The 22,475-nt window shown below is 51.6% G+C and overlaps 1 protein-coding gene across 4 annotated transcripts; it reads right to left on the bottom strand.

Annotated features, from left to right (window-relative positions):
• Positions 1-457: 457 nt before the first annotated feature.
• Positions 458-21,789, bottom strand: TBC1D13 (TBC1 domain family member 13). Of its 4 annotated transcripts, XR_004262399.1 has the most exons (13): positions 21,627-21,789; positions 20,607-20,680; positions 19,145-19,185; positions 18,521-18,582; positions 18,268-18,367; positions 17,362-17,444; positions 13,453-13,612; positions 7,612-7,822; positions 6,963-7,126; positions 4,657-4,817; positions 4,472-4,529; positions 2,782-2,925; positions 458-694 (listed from the first exon to the last, which is right to left on the bottom strand). XR_004262399.1 is itself a non-coding variant. In XM_032257496.1 (12 exons), exons 1-12 carry the CDS (start codon positions 21,647-21,649, stop codon positions 2,860-2,862), a joined length of 1,203 nt encoding a protein of 400 aa, XP_032113387.1. In that variant the 5' UTR covers positions 21,650-21,789; the 3' UTR covers positions 458-2,859. The 4 variants fall into 4 exon arrangements, 3 of the variants coding, with proteins under 3 accessions (XP_032113387.1, XP_032113388.1, XP_032113389.1); XM_032257496.1 differs by having other exon boundaries at positions 458-2,925; XM_032257497.1 differs by lacking the exon at positions 19,145-19,185 and having other exon boundaries at positions 458-2,925; positions 21,627-21,745.
• Positions 21,790-22,475: the final 686 nt, after the last annotated feature.

The raw sequence follows: 22,475 nt of genomic DNA, 5'->3' as shown, positions 1-22,475 counted from the left end.
AGCCAGGCGTGCTGGCACACACCTGTAATCCCAGCTACTCAGGAGGCTGAGGTGGGAGAACTGTTTGAACCCAGGAGGTGAACTCCAGCCTGGGTGACAGAGCGAGATTCCATCTCAAAAAAATTAAAAAACGGAAAAGAAAAAAACAAAGGAAAAGATGTTGAATTTTGTCAAATGCTTTTTCCACATATAATGGGTCAGTCTAAGTTTTTTTAAATCTGAAAGGTGACAGGCTATGTAATCATGTATGTAGAACCTCCTTCCCTAGTACTCCCTCCCTCCTCTCCCAGCTGCAGACCGCTGAGGCTCAACTGGAAGAATCTAACAGGCTCTTCCCAGAAAGATCTCCTGGACTTTTTCTTAGAAGGGCCACTCTAACAGACTCTGACTCCATCCCTTTTCAAACATCTTTCCCCTGCTCTGAGGTCGCCAAAGTTTCAGCTTATCACAGCACCAATGCCCATTGCAAAGAACATGTGATTTATTGGAGAACAACTCGTCATCAACAGCACTGATTCAAAGAACAAAACAGATGAAAAAACAAAAGCAAACGTTCTGACCCTCTGGAGTGAGATCTCCTGAATTCATACAGCTCAATCTGTAAGTGTCCAAGGTCCAGGGGGCAGGTTCTCAAGCAGGAAGCCTCAGGCACTCTGGCTCTGTGAGGACCTCCCCTGGACATCTGCTCGAGAATCTGGAGAAGGGACATTGTCAGGGCAGGTCCTTTCCGCAGATGTCCCGCTGGGAGCTCAGCCTAACCAAGACCTGGTCCCTGTGCTCCTGACCTTCACTCAAGGTCAAGGAGAGGGCACTTGACCCAACTCTGCCAGCAAGGCAAATTAGATGGTGATTCAAGTAGTGTGGTCCCAGGAGGGAGGGTGGGGGCAGAGAGGAACAAATGCATTAGGAGTCCTGGGCAGTGTCTGCTGGGTCCCAGGCAGTGGCCCAAGGTTGTGAAGGGGTTGCAGGAGGGGCTGAATCACCAGCTGACAAGTCCTGGGGAGAGGGTGACCCAGGCCGGCAGGAAGCAGCATGTCTCTGCCTCATCGTAGAGGTCTTGGAGTCAGCCCAGCTGTCGCCCCACCCTTACACTCAGTTACAGTACAGAACTCAGAGCCTGCCTCGATAACCAAGCAGGTCCTAGAAGCACGGGGAGAAGAGGCTGACTTTGATCTTGGAAAATCAAGAGGATCTTGTCTCCAACTCCTTTCTACCTTCCCACACCCACCCTTCATCCCAGAGCCACTTGCCAATGTGCAATACGTAGCCAGGAGTCTGAATAAATAGTCTCCCAAATACTGTGCTTTAGGGGAGTAGGAGACAGAAAGGCAGGTGCAGAAATCCAAGGAAAAGCCTGGTAGAAGAGCCACCTGAGGAAGCCGTTCGTAGCTCACAGCCGGGCCTGGGAGGGCAGAGAGAAGTCCTGCCCACCAGACTCAGTAGGCTCTGAGGGCAGGACGGCTGCTGGGGCCTGGCTCCGCCAGCCAGTCTGGAGGACGAGGGTCCTCACTATGGCATCTGGCTTCCGGACACAAACCTTGTACAGGGAGGGAGGTGACTTGGTGAGAACTGGGAGTGGCCAGCTGCCCCTGCTCAAGGTACACATGCCCCGCCCTGGGGAAGGCTCAGGCAGGGGCCAGAGAAGGCCCTGCACCTCCCTCAGCCCACAGTGGGTGGAGGGGCACACAGAGGCGCAGACATGGCCCTCCTGGAACTGGCAGGACCCATGGCCTTTGAGCTTAGCTACCCTGGCCCCAGAGAGGCTTCCTCGGGCCCTACTTGCACTTTGTGGGACCTTCCCCCATCCTGGGTTGGGATCTGGAAGGCAAGGGAATGACAACTCTTCTGGGTTCTGAACGTGGGCAGCTCCTCTTCCTTCTCCCTCCCTGGGCAGAAAGCAGGGGCAGGAGGCTCAAAGCTTTGTCCTTTCTCAGCAGCATTTGGTTTCCAAGATTTCTGTCATGGGGAATGAGTTCAGAACCCTCTAAGTGAGGCACGGAGGACTCCTCCCAGTCAAGGGGACCCGGGATTCTGGGGCTGGGGGATGGGAACATGAGGCAAAGGCCAGGCTTGACCTCCAGGGGCCTTGCTGGATCAGTCTCCTCATTCTGTCTCCCAGGCTCAGGGGAGCAGAGGGATGTGGGGAGAGGAGGCGGCTCAGGATAAGGCACCCCAACAGAGAAGGACAGGGAGAAAAATGGAGAGGAACCATGGAGCAAGACACAGCCCCACGCAGGAAGGAGGCAGAAGGACACAGGCAGAGAGGTAGAGACAGAGAAGGGGAGGCCGGGAGACCTGGAGGACTGAGAGACGCTCACATACATGGGGAGGAGACAGCTGGGGACTCGGGCCCATGTCCACACCAACCAAGTACAGACACCTGTGGGTAAGACAGACGGCGGGACTCTGCTTTCGGTGTCGCCTTCCCTGTGGAGCAGCCAAAGCGCCCTACCCAGAAGCGGTTTCTGGCCCACTGGCCAAATACCTCCCCTGACTGGCACCCAGGAGAAGACCAGAAGCAGGAACCAAGGCTGGGGCGGCAGAGCCGAGGCAGGGAGGGGCCCCTGCCAGCCTCCCAGTGCCGGAAGCGGCCCTGGCCCAGGAAGGACAACTTCCCGATCTCCAGCCCTGCTCAGTATCCTAGGCAAAGAGGCCAGGGTGCAGGGCAGGTGGGGCGCTGGGCATAGTGATGGAGGAAGGAGCATAGTACAGTGTGCCCCCAGCGGGTGCAGCCTGGGTCTCAGGCCAATCCTGCGGCTTCCCCTCAGGCTGGGTTCTCACGGGTTTGTGTGTGTCCCGTGAGCCAGGGCACAGGGCTCGGTGGCTTCTCTCCCCAAACATGGGCCTCTTGCCACTGGGCTACTTTGAGTCTTGGAGCTCCTTTGCCTTCTGCAGGATCTGGCAGACGTCTGTGATAGGGTAATCCTGGACACGGGAAAGGCCAACAATGGCCTCTGAAGCCAGCTCCCCCCCGCCACACCCACACCCTCCCCACTGGGACCCGTCGCCATGCTGGATCCTGAGCCCCAGGGGCAGGAGCGCGGAATACCAGGCATCCCACACTCCCCAACCCCTAGACCCCTGCTGGCAGCTGATGCTACACCATGCAGCACCAACTCAACCGATCCAAATACGACCACTCCCAGGATCTCGGCCCTTTCCTCAGGACCAGACCCTGCTGTCTCAGCTCTCCCACTACTGCCACTGAACCCGAACTCCTTCATGTGCAGCCAGGGACTGGGCCAGGTAGTGTATCAGCTCGGAGTCCTCTACAGCCCTGTGAGTGGCTACGGTGATTCTGCCCATTTTCCAGATCTAGTCCATGAAGTTATAGAAAACCAACTCTAGGAGCCCGGGCACGGTGGCTCACACCTGTAATCCCAGCACTTTGGGAGGCTACGGTGGGCAGATCACATGAGGTCAGGAGTTCCACACCGGCCTGACCAATGTGGTGAAAACCCCATCTCTACTAAAGATAACAAAATTGGCTGGATGTGGTGTAATTACACACCTGTAATCCCAGCTACTTGGGAGGCTGAGGCAGGAGAATTGCTTGAAGCCAAGAGGTAGTGGTTGCAGTGCCAGAGGTTTTTTTTTTTTTTCCCCTTTTCTCTTTTACCGCCTATTCCAGGAAATCTGCCAGAGGTTTTACCATTGCACTCCAGTATGGGCGACAGACCAAGACTCCATCACAAAAAAAAAAAAAAAAAACACACAACAGTAAGGCCAGGTGCTGATGAAGAAGCTGAGACCCAGAGATGCTGTAACTTGCCTTGGGTCACATGATGAACACAGCAGAGCAAAACTGTGGACCTAAAGCTGTAGGCCCTTGAACCCAAATTCTTATTTTTTTGAGATGGAGTCTTGCTCTGTCGCCCGGGCTGGAGTGCAATGGCGCGATCTCGGCTCACCACAACCTCCGCCTCCTGGGTTGAAGCACTTCTCCTGTCCCTGCCTCCGAGTAGCTGGGAATTACAGGTGCATGCCACCATGCCCAGCTAATTTTTGTATGTTTAGTAGAGACGGGGTTTTGCCATGTTAGTCAGGGTGGTCTCTAACTCCTGACCTCAGGTGATCCACCCACTTCAGCCTCCCAATGTGCTGGAATTACAGACATGAGCTACTGCACGTGGTGAGCCCATGTTCTTAGTCACTACACCCTACCCTCCTTCCCTGGGTCTGAGCAGGGCCACCGGTGAGCACGGCCATGTTTCGGGTACCTGCTGTGTCCTGGGTGTGAACACCTACATCAAGTACACAGTTTAGAGGCCAAGTCACTTGCTCAAGTCCACCCAACATTCCAGGTCAGAGGCAGAACCAGGATTCAAACCCAGATCCAAACCAGGTCTGTCTCAGGGGTCCCTGCTACGCTCCATCGCCCCTGCCCAGCCTATCGCAGCAGCTGGCGTGGGTGGGTGCCTGGCGAGTGCCAGCCTCATGACAGTGGCTGGGCCTGCCCCCATTCCATTACCTGCAGCAGCCGCATGTTCACAGTGAAGTCCCCTTCCAGCAACTGCTCCCGGATCAGCCTATGAAGAGCAAGCAGCAAAAGGGCTGGGACCTGGGATGCTGTGAGTGCAGGCCCCGCCCCCTCCTCCCCTCTGGCTTCTCCAAGGACTGGCCAGGTGAGCTGGGACTAGCTCATGCTGCACTCACATGAGCATGGCGCAGCAGACGAGGAGGAGGAAGTCAAAGCGGTTGTCATCAGCGAAGAGGGAGTCCCAGATGCGGATGACATCAGGCAGCAAGAACTCCTGGGACAGCAGTAGTGTCAGCCAGCGGAAGGCGAAGAACTGGGGCTTGATGTTTTGCTCTTGCTGAGGAGAGAGTGTGGGGGTGGGGAGCAGGACTCCATGTTGGCTGGTGGCCATGCAGCACCATGCAATGGGTCAGAAGTGAATTCAGAACAGCAGGACCCAGCACGCCAGGTGTGAGCACCATGGCTGGCACCAGGCTGCCAGACAGCCTCACTTGGTAAAGAGGCAGGAGGCTGTTTCCTGCCAGCCAACATCCTCAGATCTTTTTGTAAAAGAGGGTGGAAACCCAAACCTTTATATAATAAGCTCTCCAGATTTATAAAGGATGGTTCAAACTCTTTCAAAACACTCTGCAGATGACAGGGTATGTGGATGTGCAGAGTGACCATCACAGGGCCCTTACTATAAGCCTGGGCTATGCTTAGCATGTTAAATATGTCCTCTCACTCATTTAATCCACAAACAATTCCACAGGCAATTATTCCCAATATAGATGAGCCCTCTGGTCAGCCACAGTGAATATTAATTGAAAAAGTATGCTATAAAACAGCAAAAACATTTTTTTTTTTTTTTAAGAGATGAGGTCTCGCTATATTGCCTAGGCTGGAGTACAGTGGCACAATCATGGCTCACTGCAGCCTTGACCTCCAGGGCTCCCACCTCAGCCACCTGAGTAGGAGACTATAAGCATGTGCCACCATGCCTGGCTAATTTCTTTCTTTATTTTTGAGATGAAGTTTCACTCTTGTTGCCTAGTCTGGAGAGCAGTGGCATGATCTCGGCTTACCGCAACCTCAGCCTCCCAGGTTCAAGTGATTCTCCTGCCTTAGCCTCTTGAGTAGCTGGAATTACAGGTGTGCACCACCACGCCCGGCTAATTTTTTTGTATTTTTAGTAGAGACAGGGTTTCTCCATGTTGGTCAGGCTGGTCTCGAACTCCTGACCTCATGATCCGCCCGCCTTGGCCTCATGCCTGGCTGCTAATTTCTTTCTTTTTTTTTTTTTTTTTTTTTTTTTGAGACAGAGGTTCGCTCTTGTTACCCAGGCTGGAGTGCAATGGCACGATCTCGGCTCACCGCAACCTCCGCCTCCCGGGTTCAGGCAATTCTCCTGCCTCAGCCTCCTGAGTAGCTGGGATTACAGGCACGCACCACCATGCCCAGCTAGTTTTTTGTAGTTTTAGTAGAGACGGGGTTTCACCATGTTGACCAGGATGGTCTCGATCTCTTGACCTCGTGATCCACCCGCCTCGGCCTCCCAAAGTGCTGGGATTACAGGCTTGAGCCACCGCGCCCGGCGCTAATTTCTTTTTAAATTTTTTTGTAGAGACAAGATTTCACTATGTTTCTCAGGATATCTCAACCTCTGGACTCAAGCGATCCTCCTGCATCAGTCTCCCAAACTGTTAGGATTACAACTGTGAGCCATCACACCCAATCCATATTTGTTTAAAAAGATATGTTTGTTCCTGGCAGGGTACAGTGGCTCATGCCTGTAATCCCAGCACTTTGGGAGGCTGAGGTGAGCAGATCACTTGAGGTCAGGAATTCAAGACCAGCCTGGCCAACATGGAAAAACCCTATCTCTACTAAAAATACAAAACTAGCTGGGCATGGTAACGTGTGTCTGTAATCCCAGCTGCTGGGGAGGCTGAGGCATGAGAATTGCTTGAACCTGGGAGGTAAAGGTTGCAGTGAGCCAAGACTGCACCACTGCACTCCAGCCTGAGCTGACAGAGTGGGAGTCCTTCTCAACAACAACAAAAAAAAAAAAAAAAAAAGAAAGAAAAAAAAGATATGCTTATATATTTTATTTTTCATGAAACTTTTTGTTTACGTGTAAATAAATGTTCTCTTTTTGTTTTCCGAAATAAACACGGAATACCAGTACAATTTTTTAAATTATATTAATCTTAAAAAATGAAGTTAACACTTACCTCAGAAGATTACTAAGAGCTTAAGCAATTTAGTTGATGGTAAATGCCCTGCACTATGCCTGGCACACAATGGGTGCCATTCCAACATTCCCCTTCCCTCCCAGCTTGCTAGGCTCTGGCCATCAGCTGCTTTAGCTCATGGGTCAGCATCCCTAGCAGCAGCGACCACTTTTAATCCCCAGACTCAAGCCAGACCTCACCCTGGGCTGGGATGGCACAGGAACTCTCTGCTTCCTGTCCCTGCCACCCGCTGCTCCTGGGGCCCTCACCAGTTTCAGGTAGAGCTCCACGTCCTTCTCTTTCAAGGTGGAGTACACCTTCTCCATCTTGTAGGTGATGCCACACTGCGAGTCATCCAGGCTCTTGATAAAGTTGTCCCGGATCTCGGCCATGAGGTTGGTGAAGCAGAAAAAGGTGTCTGCTTCAGCATGCTCTGGGGAGAGACGCAGGATGGGGGCAGAAGTGGCGCACCCCAGGCCCACCCCACCTCTCACCTACCAGACAACTGCCCCGCCCAGTTGCCCTATCCTCAAAGTCTGGCTCAGTCCTTCCTCTGTCCTTGACCCTTCTCCACCCCCAGGCTAAAGACATCACCTCTTTCTTCTCATATCTGGCAACACTTACATTCACTGAGCAGTTTATTACACACTCCCCTGATGACAATTTGAAAATCATTATTTACATCTTCTAATTCGGCTTCCTACATATCCACCTTCTCTATGAGAAATTAAATTACAAATATCAAGAGATCAGTAAACATCTAACTTTCTAGAAGATCACAGTTGCAAAGGATCTCAGAGACGATCCAGGCCAACCCCTCATCTGGGAAAAGGAGAATGAAGGCCCAAGAGGGAAAGTGAGCTGCACGGCCTGACACGGGCCAGCAACAAGGGATGTGGGCACCAAAAGCCTTCTTACCTTTCCACTCGCTGTTGGGGTCGGTGGCGAAGGTGTAGTAGAGGGGCCCCACGATCTCATTCATGCCTTGCACGTAAGCGATGCCAGGGTTGAGCTTGGCATAGATGAAAAGGATTCGCTCCACCACCTCCCAGTGGGCCTCACAGCCATTGGGCAGCACCTCATACTCATTTAGGGATGATGGCGCAGAGTTCTTGTGTGGGGAGCTCATCTAGGGGAGAAGAGGAGGAGCTAGTCAAGAAGGACAATGTGGGCAGGGTTCGGTGGCTCATGCCTGCAATCCCAGCGCTTTGGGAAGCTGAGGTGGGAGGATCAGTTGAACCCAGGTGGTCATGGCTGCAGTGAGCCATGATGACACCATTGCATTCCAGCCTGGGTAACAGAGCAAGACCCTGTCTCAAGGGGAAAAAAAAAAAAAGAGGCTGGGTACTGTGGTTTACACCTATAATCCCAGCACTTTGGGAGGCTGAAGCAGGTGGATCACAAGGTCAGGAGTTCGAGACCAGCCTATCCAACATGGTGAAACCCATTTCTACTAAAAATACAAAAATCAGCCGGGCACAGGGGCAGGCACCTGTAATCCCAGCTACTTGGGAGGCTTAGGCAGAAGAATCGCTTGAATCCTGGAGGCGGAGGTTGCAGTGAGCCAAGATTGTGCCACTGCACTCCAGCCTGGACGACAGAGCAAGACTCTGTCTCAAAAGGAAAAAAAAAAAGAAAGAGACAACACGGGCCAGCCACAATAGCTCATGCCTGTAATCACAGCACTTTGGGAGGCCAAGGCAGGAGGATCACTTGAGCCTTAGAGTTTGAGACCAGCCTGGACAACATAGGGAGATTCATCTCTACAAAAAATTCAAATATTAGCCGAGTGTGATGGCAAGCACCCGTGGTCCCGGCTACTTGGGAGGCGAGAGCAAGAGGATCACTTGAGCCCAGGAGGCTGAGGCTACAGTGAGCTATGATCACACCACTGCACTCCAACCTGGGTGACAGCAAGATACTGTCACGGCCAGGCGTGGTGGCTCACGCCTGTAATCCAAGCACTTTGGAGGCCAAGGCGGGCAGATCACCTGAGGTCAGGAGTTCAAGACCAGCCTGACCAACATGGTGAAACCCCATCTATTTAAAAAAAAAAAACAAAAAAAAAAAGACACTGTCTCTCTCTCTCACGCGCGCGCGCGCGCACACACACACACACACACACACACACACACACACAGGACAATGTGAAGGAAGAAAATGTGTTCTTGCCAGAAATGTAAATGTTTACTGTTAAACCCAGCCCGATCTAGCATATGGGACATATGCCAGCCAGAGGAACAAGTCAAACGCCACCATAAGTAAACAAGGAGACAAAACCTAGAACATGGAACATTCTACAAGACAACCATCCTAAAACCTAACTTATGGTGATTAAAGTCAGAACAGTAGGCCAGGCGCGGTGGCTCAAGCCTGTAATCCCAGCACTTTGGGAGGCAGAGGCGGGTGGATCACGAGGTCAAGAGATCGACAACCATCCTGGTCAACATGGTGAAACCCCGTCTCTACTAAAAATACAAAACATTAACTGGGTATGGTGGCGCGTGCCTGTAATCCCAGCTACTGAGGAGGTTGAGGCAGGAGAATTGTCTGAACCCGGGAGGCGGAGGTTGCGGTGAGCCGAGATCGCGCCATTACACTCCAGCCTGGGTAACAAGAGTGAAACTCTGTCTCAAAAAAAAAAATAAAAAATAAAATAAAATAAAATAAAGTCAGAACAGTGAGGAGTACTACCTAAGAAGGGGCATCCAGGAACTTTCTGGATGTGGAAATGTTCTGTATCATGACTGACTGGCATTTACACAGGTACACACACAAGAAAAAAAAATAACTAATCGTATACATAACTGCACGTAAGTTACACTTCAATTTAAAACAAAAACCTTAAATATGTAAAGAAACAGATAACTGCAGACAACTGGCCAATAATCCCCCCTACCCCACCCCCAATGAAGTCTTGCTCTGTCGACCAGGTTGGAGTGCAGTGGCACAATCTCGGCTCACTACAACCTCTGGCTCCCGGGCTGAAGCAGTTCTCCTGCCTTAGCCTCCCGAGCACCTGATATTACAGGTGCTCACCACCAAGCCCGGATTTTTTTTATCTTGGGTATTTTTAGTAGAGATGGGGTTTCACCATGTTAGTCAGGCTGGTCTCGAAATCCTGACCTCAGGTAATCCGCCCACTTCAGCCTCCCAAAGTGCTGGGATTACAGGTGTGAGCCACCATGCCCGGTGAGAATGCCCTTATTCTCAGGAGATCCTGCTGAAGTAGTTGGTGGTGAAAGGTCAGACATCAGCAACTTACTCTCTCTATATAATACACACAAATAAGGCAATGTGAAAAATGTTAGTAATTGTAACATTTAGATGTAAAGTATGCAGATAGTTACACAGTGTACTCTTCTTTCAACTTTTCTGAATGTTTGAATATGTTCATAAGAAAGGCTGGAGGCCAGGCAAAGTGGCTCACACCTGTAATTCCAGCACTTTGGAAAACTGAGGTGGGCGGATCACTTGAGGTCAGGAGTTCGAGACCAGCCTGGCCAAAAATCTCTACTAAAAATACAAAAATTAGCCAGGCCTGGTGGCACACGCCTATGATCCCGGCTAATACTCAGGAGGCTAAGGCATGAGAAGTGCTTGACCCCAGGAGGCAGAGGTTGTAGAGAATCAAGATTGTGCCACTGTACTCTAGCCTAGGCGACAGAGTAAGACTATCTCAAAAAAAAAATAAAAAGTTGGAAGTTAAAGAGAGAACAATCCTTGATGAAGACTCCAGCTGCCTGTCAGGATCCCTTGGGAACTTTGTAAAGATTCAAGTGCCTGGGCCCTGCCCGAGACCTGCTCAGTCAGAAGCTCCACAGGTGAGTGACCCGTATGAGAGAACCCAGGCAGTGACAGTGGATGAGGCCACCCTGGAAGCATAGGCTCCTGGAGACATTAAACTCTCTCTCCCATAACATGTGCGTACACATGTATACATACACATGCACGCATGTTCACACAGAATCACACATCAGTAACATGTACCAAGAGCTTTCTATGTAGCCGACAGTGCTGTACAAGTATTCCTCCATTTAATCCACAACGATCTAAAATATTCTCTCCAAATCTGAGGAAACTGAGGCTCAGAAATGTCGAGCCACTCCTTAAATGTCTACCATTAGGTGGTGGCTTTAGGACTTGAACCTGAACTGGCTGACTCCCAAAACTAAGGGCCAGGACTTGAGGCAAGGCTGCCTCCCGAGGTTGCCCAGGGCTTCCTGCTTTCTAAGAATCTGCACAGCCAGGACCTCATTTCATCCTCTTGGCAACTCAGGCAGGGCAGAAATGATTATCCCAGTTTATGGTCAAGGAAACAAAGGCCAGGATGTGGGCCTGGTATGACTTGTCCAGAGTCACACGGACGGTCAACTTTAACTCATACTGCCCAGCCATAAACCCAGGGGCTTAGGGATAAAGTTTCTGGTGGGTTCTCTGCTACCAGGACCAAACGTTAAACTAGGTAACAGTGCTCCTTACACCCAGTTACCACAGTGAAAGGAATGACAGGAGCCAGTCCCCACCAAGCCCTTCAGCCAGGAAATCAACAGCCAAGAATGCTGCCCACAAAGCCAGCCACATGGTTATGTAGCCACACAATCTGCACTGCACAGCAGTTCTGCCGGACACCAAACCCTCACAGGCACATGCAACCCTGGGATCGGTTATATCTGCCCCTGCCACCCTGTCGGAGCTTCAAAGTCATTCTTAGCTGGGTGTGGTAGCTCATGCCTGTTATCCCAGCACTCTGGGAGGGCCAGGTAGGAGGATCGCTTGAGCTCAGGAGTTCAAGACCAGACTGGGTGACACAGCAAGACTCTGTCTCTCTTTAAAAAAATAAAACGAGCCGGGTGCAGTGACTCATGCCTATAATCCCAGCACTTTGGGAGGCCAAGGCGGGCAGATCACAAGGTCAGGAGTTCAAGATCAGCCTGGCCAACATGGTGAAACCCCGTCTTTAAAAAACAAAAGATAAAACAAACAAACAAACAAACAAAGTCATTCCCCAGGGTGAGAAAAACTTCTGCAGTAGGATCTGCCCTAGCTTGTTGGAGGCTACACAGAAAGGTTTTTCCATTGATGGAGGACAGTGAAAAGTTTAGGCGAACAAGCCACTATTCCAGGTACCGAAGTAGGGGCGTAAATTAAGGAATAAGGTAATAAACTTGTTTGACTACAAGCAGCTTTGCGGAGTGACAGCAATCTATTAAAAGTTGGGGGATCCTGGCCAGGCGCAGTGGCTCACACCTGTAATCCCAGCACTTTGGGAGGCCCAAAAGTGCATCATAAGGTTAAGAGATCGAGACCATCCTGACAATCATGGTGAAACCGTCTCTACTAAAAATACAAAATTAGCTGGGCATGATGGTATGCACCTGTAGTCCCAGCTACTTGGGAGGCTGAAGCAGGAGAATTCCTTGAACCTGGGAGGCGGAGGTTGCAGTGAGCTGAGTTCGCTCTGTCTCAAAAAAAAAAAAAAAAAAAAAAGGTTGGGGGTCCTATCAGTTCCACCCTGAGTCTCTAAGATCCAGCCCTGCTGCATCCCTGCCCCCACCACCTCTTGCCTAGACAACTGCAGTGGCCTCCCAGGTAGCCTCTCTACTGCCACTCCTGTATCTCCACAGTGACTAACGCTGACACCAGCAGATATGAATCACATCGCTGCCGTGCTTACGTTGCTATAAAGGTATCTCCCCGCCCCTCAGGACAAAGGCCCCACATGGCCTCACCAGCACCAACCTCTTCCCTCACTCTCTGCTTCTAGCCACCATGGCCTTCCCGACCAAGAACACACCACATTCTCTCCCGCTGAGGACTTTAGCATACGCCCTCCTCTCCACCTGGAATGCCCTCTTCTTGTTTTTTGTTTTTGAGACAGGGTGACAGGGTCTTGCTCTGTTGCCCAGGGTGGAGTGCAGTGGTGTGATCTGGACTCACTGCAACCTCTGTCTCCCGGGTTCAAGTGATTTTCCTGTCTCAGCCTCCTGAGTAGCTGGGATGACAGGCGCCCGCCACCACACCCAGCTAATTTTGTATTTTTAGTAGAGATGAGGTTTCGCCATGTTGGCCAGGCTGGTCTTGAACTCCTGACCTCAGGTAATCTGCCCCCCTTGGCCCTCCAAAGTGCTGGGATTGTAAACGTGAGCCACCATGCCCCGCCAATTTTTTTTTTTTTTTTTTTTTTTTGAGACAGAGTATCACTCTGTCACCCAGTGGCACGACCTTGGCTCACTGCAACCTGTCTCCCAGGTTCAAGTGATTCTCCTGCCTCAGCCTCCGGAGTAGCTGATATTACAGGCACATGCCATCATGCCCAGCTGATTTTTGTATTTTTTGTAGAGATAGGGTTTCACCACATTGCCCAGGCTGGTCTTGAACTCCTGGGCTCAAGTAATCCTTTTGCCTCAGCCTCCCAAAGTGCTGGGATTACAGCATGAGCCACCGCACCCAGCCCTGTCACACTTTCTCACTTTGTAGTGACTTTCTCAGAGCCATCCCCACTGTAAGACTAGAAGCCTGGCTCATTTACCCACTGGGATGCAGAGCCCTCCCCAGCAGCCATTACACCCAACTGGACACAGCAATTCGCTGCCACCCAACTTTCAGAGAGCACCCCAGGATCTGGCAGCATCAGGGTTGCTCTGGGTAACTGTCAGGCAGATGGTCATGGGCCCACGCCTTGCGGCCAGGAGTTTAAGAGAAAAACGAAATAAAAGACTATTGGAGGAGTCCTGGGGACCCCAGGTTGGTGCTCACATTTGTGACCCCACTCCGGTTCCGGGCCACTGTCTGAGATTTCAGTGTTGTCTGTTCCACTCGCTTACGAAGGGTTTCAAACTCATTCTGGGGGTCCAGGATGAGGAGACAAGGGTACTCAGTGGCCCTCTGGAAGAAGGAAATGTCTGGGCACAACCTCCTGTCAAGAGGAAATAGGAAAGAATCATGTTACTCAGGGTGGAGGTTTTGGCCATTCCATCAGCACCCTGCTGCCAAGAGACCCCAAGAATCCCCAAAAGCATTTTTTTTTTTTTTTTTTTTTTTTTTGAGACTGAGTCTCACTCTGTCACCGGGCTGCTGGAGTACAGTAGCACAATCTTGGCTCACTGCAACCTACGACAGATATTTCATCTGTCAACCTATGGTTTAAGCGATTCTCCTGCCTCAGCCTCCCAAATAGGTGTGATTATAGGCATGTGTCGGCACGCCCAGCTAATTTTTTTATTTTTAGTAGAGACGAGGTTTCATCATGGTGGCCACAATGGTCCTGATCTCCTGATCTTGTGATCAACCTGCCTTAGCCCCACAAAGTGCTGGGATCACAGGTGTGAGCCACGGCACCTGGCTGCATCGTTTGTTTTTAATTACAATATTTTGAATCACCTGACATCAGGAGTTCGAGACCAGCCCAGCCAACATGGTAAACCCCGTCTCTATTAAATAATACAAAAATTGGCTGGGCACAGTGGCTCATACCCAAAATCCCAACACTTTGGGAGGCCAAGGTGGGTGGATCACCTGAGGTTGGGAGTTCAAGACCAGCCTGACCAACATGGAGAAATCCCGTCTCTACTAAAAATACAAAATTAGCTGGGCATGGTGGCACATGCCTGTAATCCCAGCTACTCAGCAGACTGAGGCAGGAGAATCGCTTGAGCCCAGGAGGCGGAGGTTGCGGTGAACTGAGATCACACCATTGTACTCCGGACTGGGCAACAAGAGCAAAACTCCGTCTCAAAAAAAAAAAAAAAAGTAGTAGTCACTGTATATGTATGTATACATACCCACATTTTATGCATATTTGCAAATAGATACATACTTTTTTTAAAAAAGTATCTTTATGGTCATACAACCTAACTCCTCTTTTAAACTCCAAACATCCTTCCATGTAAAAATATTTATCTAGGCCAGGCACAGTGGCTCACGATTGTAATACCAGCACTTTGGGAGGCTAAGGCAGGAAGATCACTTGAGCCCAGGAGTTCAAGACCAGCCTGGGCAACATAAGGAGACCCCATCTCTAGAAAAAATTTGCTGGGTGTGGTGGCATGTGCCTGCAGTCCTGGCTACTCGGGAGGCTGAGGTGGAAGGATCACTCGAGCCTGGGAGTTCAAGGCTATAGTGAGCTGAGATCCAGCCGACGTACTCCAGTCCAGCCTGGGCAACAGAGCAAGACCCTACTTCAAAAAAAAAAAGAAAAAAAATTATCTAACATGCACAAACACAGTGTGGTTTGTAGAAGCAAAAGAGGTTTGGTTCCATAAAGTACACACTGTACAAAAGAATATTATACAGCTGACCTGGAAAGATGTTCAAGACAGAATGAGAAAAAAAAAAAAAGACAGAGAGGGAAAACAAGTTGGGAGAGATAGTATCTAAAATGTTATCAAGTTTTAAAAATGTATCTATTGCAGTACATGGACATTATTCAGACCTCTTATACTTAGCATATTGCAAACCTGCCTCTAGAAGCACCAAAGGACAAGCGAACCATCACTATTAATGTAAAACAGAACCTGGCCAGGCATGGCGGCTTATGCCTGTAATCCTAGCACTTTGGAAGGCTGAGGCAGGTGGATCATTTGAGGTCAGGAGTTCGAGACCAGCCTGGGCAACTTGTGAAACCCCGTCTCTACTAAAAAATACAAAAATTAGATGTCGTGGCACATGCCTGTAATCCCAGCTACTAGGGAGGCTGAGACAGGAGAATGGTTTCAACCCGGAAGGCAGACATTGCAGTGAGCCGAGATCACACCACTGTACTCAAAACTAAACAAACAAACAAAAAAAACCTATTTCCCCAGGTCACGGCGTGGCTCTTGATTTGAACACAGCCATCAGAAGACCTTGTGGGGGTAAATGCTGCACCAACCCCAGCCGGAGGGCACAAGAGGCAATCTCCGCTTTCTCCTGCAGCCTAAGTTGCCCTGTGCAGGGGCTACCTGGGGCCACCTGAAGATGAGCCTGGGCCAAGGAGCAACACCCAGGGTGTCAACGGCGAGAAGGACCCTGCTCCCAACTCTACCCTGCACGCGCCTCCTTCTTCCCCTGCCACAGGGCACTCTTGTGTGCTTTGTCGCAGCCCAGCAGACTCTACTCAGCTCGCTGCCTCCCTGCCGTCGCCTCCTTTTTCACATCTCATGCTGAGCCCCCTCCCTGGAAAGGCTTTCCTTGATACCCCCAAAGGAAAACAAGGCCTCCCTCTAATTTTCTAAAAGCACAGTTTTTCTCTCCTTCACAGCAATGACAGTATTTGCAATCACATATCTGTGTCCAGGTTTGATATATGTCCCCTGACTGACACTGGAAGCTCTTGGAGGGCAGAGACTGTTTCCATCCTGCTCACTCCTAAAACCCTCCTGACAGGCACTCGGCCATTCCTTGAGAAGGAGCTGAATGGAGGGGCACCTGTGCTGGTGCAAACTGACTTGGGCACCTGAGAGCTGCCTGTTGGAGATTCTGAAGGGTCACTGTGTGGGACAAAGTGCCGGCTTGTCCTGTGTGGCCAAGCACCAGGGGTGCCAGGCAGGCTGTGGTAAAAGGAACAGGATAAGTTCCCAGGACCTTTCTGTGATGGAGATCTGATCGTTCTACGTGTTCTGCATGTGCTGAGACCAGCACAACAGTCCCATGTATCTGTGGAGACCCAGCCCGTTCTGTGACCTTACCCTGAACCACATTACTCCTACTTCACAGATAAAGCGAGTAATGATCAGAGGGTGTGAGTCACTTGCCCAAGGTCACACAGCTAACAACTGGTAAAGGTGGAACGGAAAACCAGGTAAATGAACTCCAAAACCCAAGCCCTTGGCCACTCCACCAACCTGTGGACAAGGCTTGCCTCCTAGTTCCTTCACCTAGCCCTGCACACTGCCAGATTTCCCAGCCCGACAGGGCCACAGAGCCAGCATCTCCACATTTCTTTACCAAGTGGAAAGCAGGCACACATTGCAGCTCAGTTTTAAAACCTGTGTATCTGATCTTGTCACTCCTTTGCTCAAAACCTTTGCATGGCTGCTTCATGCTCTTAGAATCAAGTCCCAGGTCCGGCCCCTATCTCCCACCCTAGCCTTGGCATTGTTCCTCAAATGCGGCAAGCTCTGTGAGCTCTGGGCCTTGCCAAGGGCACTTCCCTGACCAGTGCGGCCTTTGCTGCACTCTTCCCCTTCTGATTCAGAAGCTGAATCACTGCTTCTCAGCTGAGGTTTCCCCAAACCCCCTCACCTTTTCCTTCAAGAGTATTTACCACGAACGCCATGCGCTAAGATCTAATGGGCTGAATGTCTGCCTTGCCATCTTCCCTTCTATGTTCTCAGATTCTTAAGGAGAAGGAACATACCAGTCTACTCAGTGCTTAGCTTAGTGCTAAGCCTGGCATACAGGAGGGGATCAATACTTGTTGAATAAATGTCAGATGAATCCATATGTGCCTGGGGTACAAATGAAACTACAGCTAAGGACCACCAGGCACATGCAAGCACAGACTCTCCCTCGCCAGCCTCATTCTCAGCCTATCATCAATAGGGCCTGGGCCCAACCTCTGGGACAATTCACCAGCAGCTCTGCCAATACCCACCCGTGGGCCCAGCCTGCCAAAGGAAAAGACAGAGCTGCAGAAACCCCCAGAAGTCCCATGAACCAGCTCCCAGCCCCAGGCGCCCTGCCTACCGGACATCTTTGTCGATCTGCAGTAGCACCTCATTGTCCTTGAAGTACGTGTTCCACCGACTGTCAGGGTTGGGGTTGAGTGGCTGTGGAGAGAAATGAAGATGCTTGGTCCAAGGCCCAGGTAGGCCCCGGGGCTGGATGCTATCCTGGAGACCTGAGCAGTGGTCTTCTGCAACAATCCCACCACACACTGAGGTGTGGCCCTGATACCACCTGCAAGCTATTCAGAGGAGCCAGCACAGGCCTTCCCACAGCCTCCTGAGTCCCGTTGAAACTCCACAGCCAGGAGCCCAGCCAGGCAGCCTGCTCTGAGTACATCCCTGCTGGGCAGGGACTCTGATCCTTTTCCATCCATTGCTCTAGCTTGAGAACTTTGCATATAACAGGTGCTCAGCAAATGTTTGCTTGCTGAATGAATGAATGTTCTATCATTAGGTTTCTTCAGCTCTCATTCGTCAATGTTCTGAGTCATCAATTCCTATCTCTGAGTCTGGGCCTGGGGCCCATCCATTTCTTTCTCCCACGCTGTGAAGCCCAGGAAGGAGCTCAGCATTTGAGGAGAGAATAAGGCTTCCTTGCAGCCACAGAGGGCAGCCTAGCCTCCTTCCTGCCCTGCTCCAAATTTCTTCAAGGAACAGGGATGAGGGTTGAAAGAGACCATGACCTCAGAGCACCTGACGCAGGGCTGCCCCCACAACGCTCCCTGGATGCTGGCTATCATTTGTCTTACTGAGCCCAGGGCCCCCCAAGCTTAGTGACCTAAGGCAGAAAGGAGGAACTGGGAGTTCCAGAGGGGACCGACACCTGATGCACCTCTCCCCTGGCACACAGGGGACCTTGCCTGCTCCAAGGCGACAACCCCTCCACATTCTGTATCCCAGGTCTCTGCTGCCAACCCCTACTCACATGGTCCTCAAAAGTCACATCCTCCCTGGACACACCCATGTTGGCCTTGGCAATGCCAGGCTGGATGATCATTTCCCTCAGGAACTGGGCATACAGCTCCCTGCAGGAGACAAGCAAGAAGGATGAATCCTGACAGTCCTGCTCAGGAAGCCCAGACCAGAGCAGCAGCCGCAGGAGGCAGGACGGCCCCAGCAGCATGGGCTACGTCAGATGCAAGGGCCCTCTTGTCACCGCCCTTTCACGGGGGTCTCACCTCTGCTTAGCCAGGATAGAGGTCCATGAGGCTCTCTCCAAGGGAAGGTAGTTCAAGAGAATCTGAACAGAGGGAGACAGGCAAAGCTCTGGTGACCCTCCTGCACCAACGCTGGACTTTAAGTGGGGCTGACAGGCCTCAAGAAAAACATCTCATAAAGTCCCAAGAAAGACAAGATGGGCTGAAACCCAGGAATGCCAGCATGAGCTAGGGGTGGCCTCCCCCTTCCTCCCCACTGCTTTTCCTCACACAGACTCTTCCACATGATCATCAGACCCTGTGCTCAAAAGGGCTGGAAACCAAGACGCTGGGCCTCCAGGGCCACCGGAGCTAGGAGCTTTGGGCAAAGCACAGCCTTTCCTTTGTCCCAGCAAGCATAACTTTTGCTGTACTTCATGGACCAAGAAGCAGAGGCCTTCATTGTTGGCATTACAAAGTGTCCCATCCCCAAGGGGATCCCAGAGAGGACACCAAAAGGAACAGAAAATCCAGAAATTCCCAGAAAAGCTCCCTCAGACAAGCAAGGAAAGGTGTAGAACAGAAAGGGGCCGGGGTGGGGGTAGCCCATGCGGGAAAACCCAGAGACTCTCAGCAGAGCAGAAGCCCCACCCCAGGCACACCCACCTTCCAGCAGAGGCACCGCAGTCCGCCCTCACAGGGGATGCCTGTGGACACAGCAGGCAAAGGTCACGCCCCAGGCCAGGGTCCCAGAACCCCCAGCCCTTCACCGTGGAGCCAGCTGGCGAGAAGTAGAGTGGGCAAAAAGTACTTCCTCAAGAATCATTTACCACAGAAAGAGTACTAAACTGGATAGTTTTTGTTTTGTTTTTGAGACAGAGTCTCACTCTGTCACCCAGGCTGGAGTGCAATGGCGTAATCTCGGCTCACTGCAGCCTCTGTCTCTGGGTTTCAGTGATTCTACTGCCTCAGCCTCCCAGGTATCTGGGATTACAGGCATGCACCAGGCCACTACGCCCAGCTAATTTTTGTATTTTTAGCAGAGATGAGGTTTCACCATGTTGGCCAGGCTCAGCTTGAACTCCTGACCTCAGGTGATCTGGCCATCTTGGTCTCCCACAGTGCTAGGATTACAGGTGTGAGCCACCAGGCCTGGCCTAGACTGGATGCTAATTCATTTTTTTTGTTTGTTTTTGTTTTGAGACAGTCTTGCTCTGTTGCCCAGGCTGGATTGCAGTGGCCTGATCTCTGTTCACTGCAACCTCCGCCTTCCTGGTTCCAATGATTCTCCTACCTTGGCCTCCCAAGTAGCTGGGATTACAGGCGAGTGCCACCATGCCTAGCTACATTTTTGAATTTTTCGTAGGGACTGGGTTTCACCATGTTGGCCAGGCTGTTCTCAAACTCCTGACCTCAGGTGATCTACATGCCTCAGCCTCCCAAAGTGCTGGTATTACAGGTGTGAGCCAACACGCCTAGCCAGAAGTTCTTGCTGGCAAATTTACAGGGGCAAAAAAGTGTCAAGAAGCTACACAGAACACTTTGGGACATTTTTGAAAAAAGAGAGTTACCTCTGTGCTGGTTGGAGCAAAGTCTAACACTGCTAAGAATCAGCTCCTTAAATTCAGTGTCCCAAGGTTAACATTTCACCACTAACCAAAGTTTACTGCTGCTTTAATCAGCTTAGACCCCAAGCCAGGGAGAGAACCAGGAACCACCTGCAGTTAACCAAACTCCCCAACACAGGAAGCTGGCTAAGGAATAAGGAAAGACGGTCCTGGGCTCCAAAGGTTCACCCCTCACCCTCCCACCCCCACTCTCATGCTCCATTCTCCAGTCTTGAGTCCTGTCTACTCTCAGGAATCTGACACCTCCTGTGGAAGACCTAAGGGCAAGGCAAGCTAGGTGTGGCCACCGCCCCTCTGGGAAACCCCTCCAAGCTCAAGGCAGTGGCTTGTTCAGCTCTACAGAATCTGGAGAAGGCCCCAAGATTCTACATGCAATTTCCTTCCATGGCCCCAGCCCCCAGCAGCTGGGCCCCAGAGCTGACCAGGTGTGGCTTTGGGCACCTCCCCCTAGCCACAGGGCTGCTCTAGGGAAACCTTGAAAATACAGAACGGCCTCTTACCACTAAAGCTGAGTTCCCGCAGCTTTTCCAATGCAATTGATGGCTCCTTCAGGACATCCTGGAAATCTGCAATTCTAGAAGAGGAGATAGGAAGGCACATGAAGCTCGGCTTATATCTGCCCAGTGAGATCCACAGCCCTCAGCTCCCTCAGACCACCGGTTTCCAACCTGTGCCTCTCTCCCCTTTAGGACATAAAAATCACACAGCTTAGTCAAGGTCCTCACCAAAACGCTTTGGGGAACAACAGAACCATATTTCACTTCTTCCTCTACACCCAGAAACACTGAATGCCAGAGAAGAAACTTGAAAGATATTCGTCTAGAAGTTCCCAAATGAGGACCATAAAATTTGACACATTCCAACATTCTACTATTTAGTGAGCTGACATTTACTGGGCACTTCCTGCCAGCCAGGCCAGGTCCACAGCACAGCCACCATCTGAACTCCTTGGACCTCAAGAACCAAGAGTAATTTGATCTGCAGACAATGGACCAGTGCAAGGTGAACACAGCTCTCCATGGTCACAAATATAACCATTACAAGACATCTGGGCCTGCCAGAAGCAAAGGACAAAGGGTTTAAAAAACACGACCTGGAGGAAAACTGAAGAGTGAGCAAAATTCAGCCAATGCTGCAGGATCTGGCCTAGGGGAGGGGACAGACTGGAAAATGCAAGTTCTCTAGCAATCCTGGTAAGAAAAAGGCACGGGGGACAGAGTGTACTTGAAGAGAGTACTGGAGCAGGAGGTTAAAAAGGGGAAAAGGGACGGGGGCGGGGCATGGGGGTCTGGATAAGGAAGACTCAGGGGAAGGGGGAAGCCAGGGGTCCAGGGTGAGGGAGGCAGGAGTGACACCAGGGGCAGGAGAGGGGCCGCCGCTCGGTCCTTCCTGCAGCCCACAGGCAATGAGGTTAGGTGGACGCCGGAGACCCTTTGCCGGGGGGGTTCTGCCAATTCCTGGCCACACCGCGCGCTTCCCCCTTCTGGCACAAGAGGCACCCTGGTCCCTTGGCCCCTTACCGGCTCTTGTGCAGACTCGACATGGTGTTGACTTCCGGACCCCCAGCCGCCTCCGCCGCCTGCGCCTCTGCCGCTTGCGCCGCCGCCACCGCCCCCCTGGGACGCGGGGCTCTGGGCAAAAGCCTCCGGCGGGAAACACAGCCACAGGCCTCTGCGTTCCGCCCCGCCGGCCCCGACCCTACCCGCCCCGCCGGTCACGTGCCTTCCCTAGCCTCTTAGCTTCCACCTGCTCTGGGCGGCCGCGGCGGGCTGGGGTGGGCGGGGCAACCGTTGGGGTGGGCGTGGTAGCCGCGGGCTGGGAACACTACGCCCCGCCCCCCTACCGCGAACCCTGCAGGCCAAATGTGAGAACCCGTGGTGACTGCGCAGACTGTGTGTGCCTGCACTCGGTGTCTACTTAACGCAGCATACCTGTCACCCTGTCTTCCCTGCACGCTCCCCTCCCCGTAATTAACTACTGCATGATTGTTACAGGAGTGTCGGCGTCCCCCGCTCAACTGTTCAGGCCCCCAGCTTGTCTTGGTTTCTGCTGAGTCCTCGAGGCCTGTATAGCCGGGACCCGCAGGAACCACCGTGCCAGGCCGAAATTTTTTTTTTTTTTTTTTGATGAAAAGAATACCAGCCAACCTTTTAAAATGTTAGGAAGACAGAAAAAAACACAAATGATATCTTAAGAAAAATAGGCTAGGCAGTCAGTGGTGGCTCATGCCTGTAATCCCAGCACTTTGGGAGGCTGAGGCGGGCAGATCATTTGAGATCAGGAGTTCGAGACCAGTCTGGCCAACATGGTGAAACCCCGTCTCTACCAAAAATACAAAAATTAGCTGGGAACGGTGGCAGGCGCCTGTA

The sequence above is a fragment of the Sapajus apella genome, unplaced genomic scaffold (genome assembly GCF_009761245.1).
Source record: "Sapajus apella isolate SASKATOON/1434 unplaced genomic scaffold, GSC_monkey_1.0 scaffold97, whole genome shotgun sequence".
Lineage (NCBI taxonomy): Eukaryota > Metazoa > Chordata > Mammalia > Primates > Cebidae > Sapajus > Sapajus apella.
This window is presented reverse-complemented; position numbering and strand designations above follow the sequence as displayed.

Coding starts and splice junctions, on each gene's coding strand:
- TBC1D13 (XM_032257496.1), bottom strand. CDS start 21,649: ATGTCGAGTCTGCACAAGAGCCG. Junction 20,681..21,626: donor TCGAGTCTGCACAAGAGCCG/GTAAGGGGCCAA, acceptor CTCCTCTTCTAG/AATTGCAGATTTCCAGGATG. Junction 7,823..13,452: donor ACCGGAGTGGGGTCACAAAT/GTGAGCACCAAC, acceptor CTTCTCCCCTAG/ATGAGCTCCCCACACAAGAA.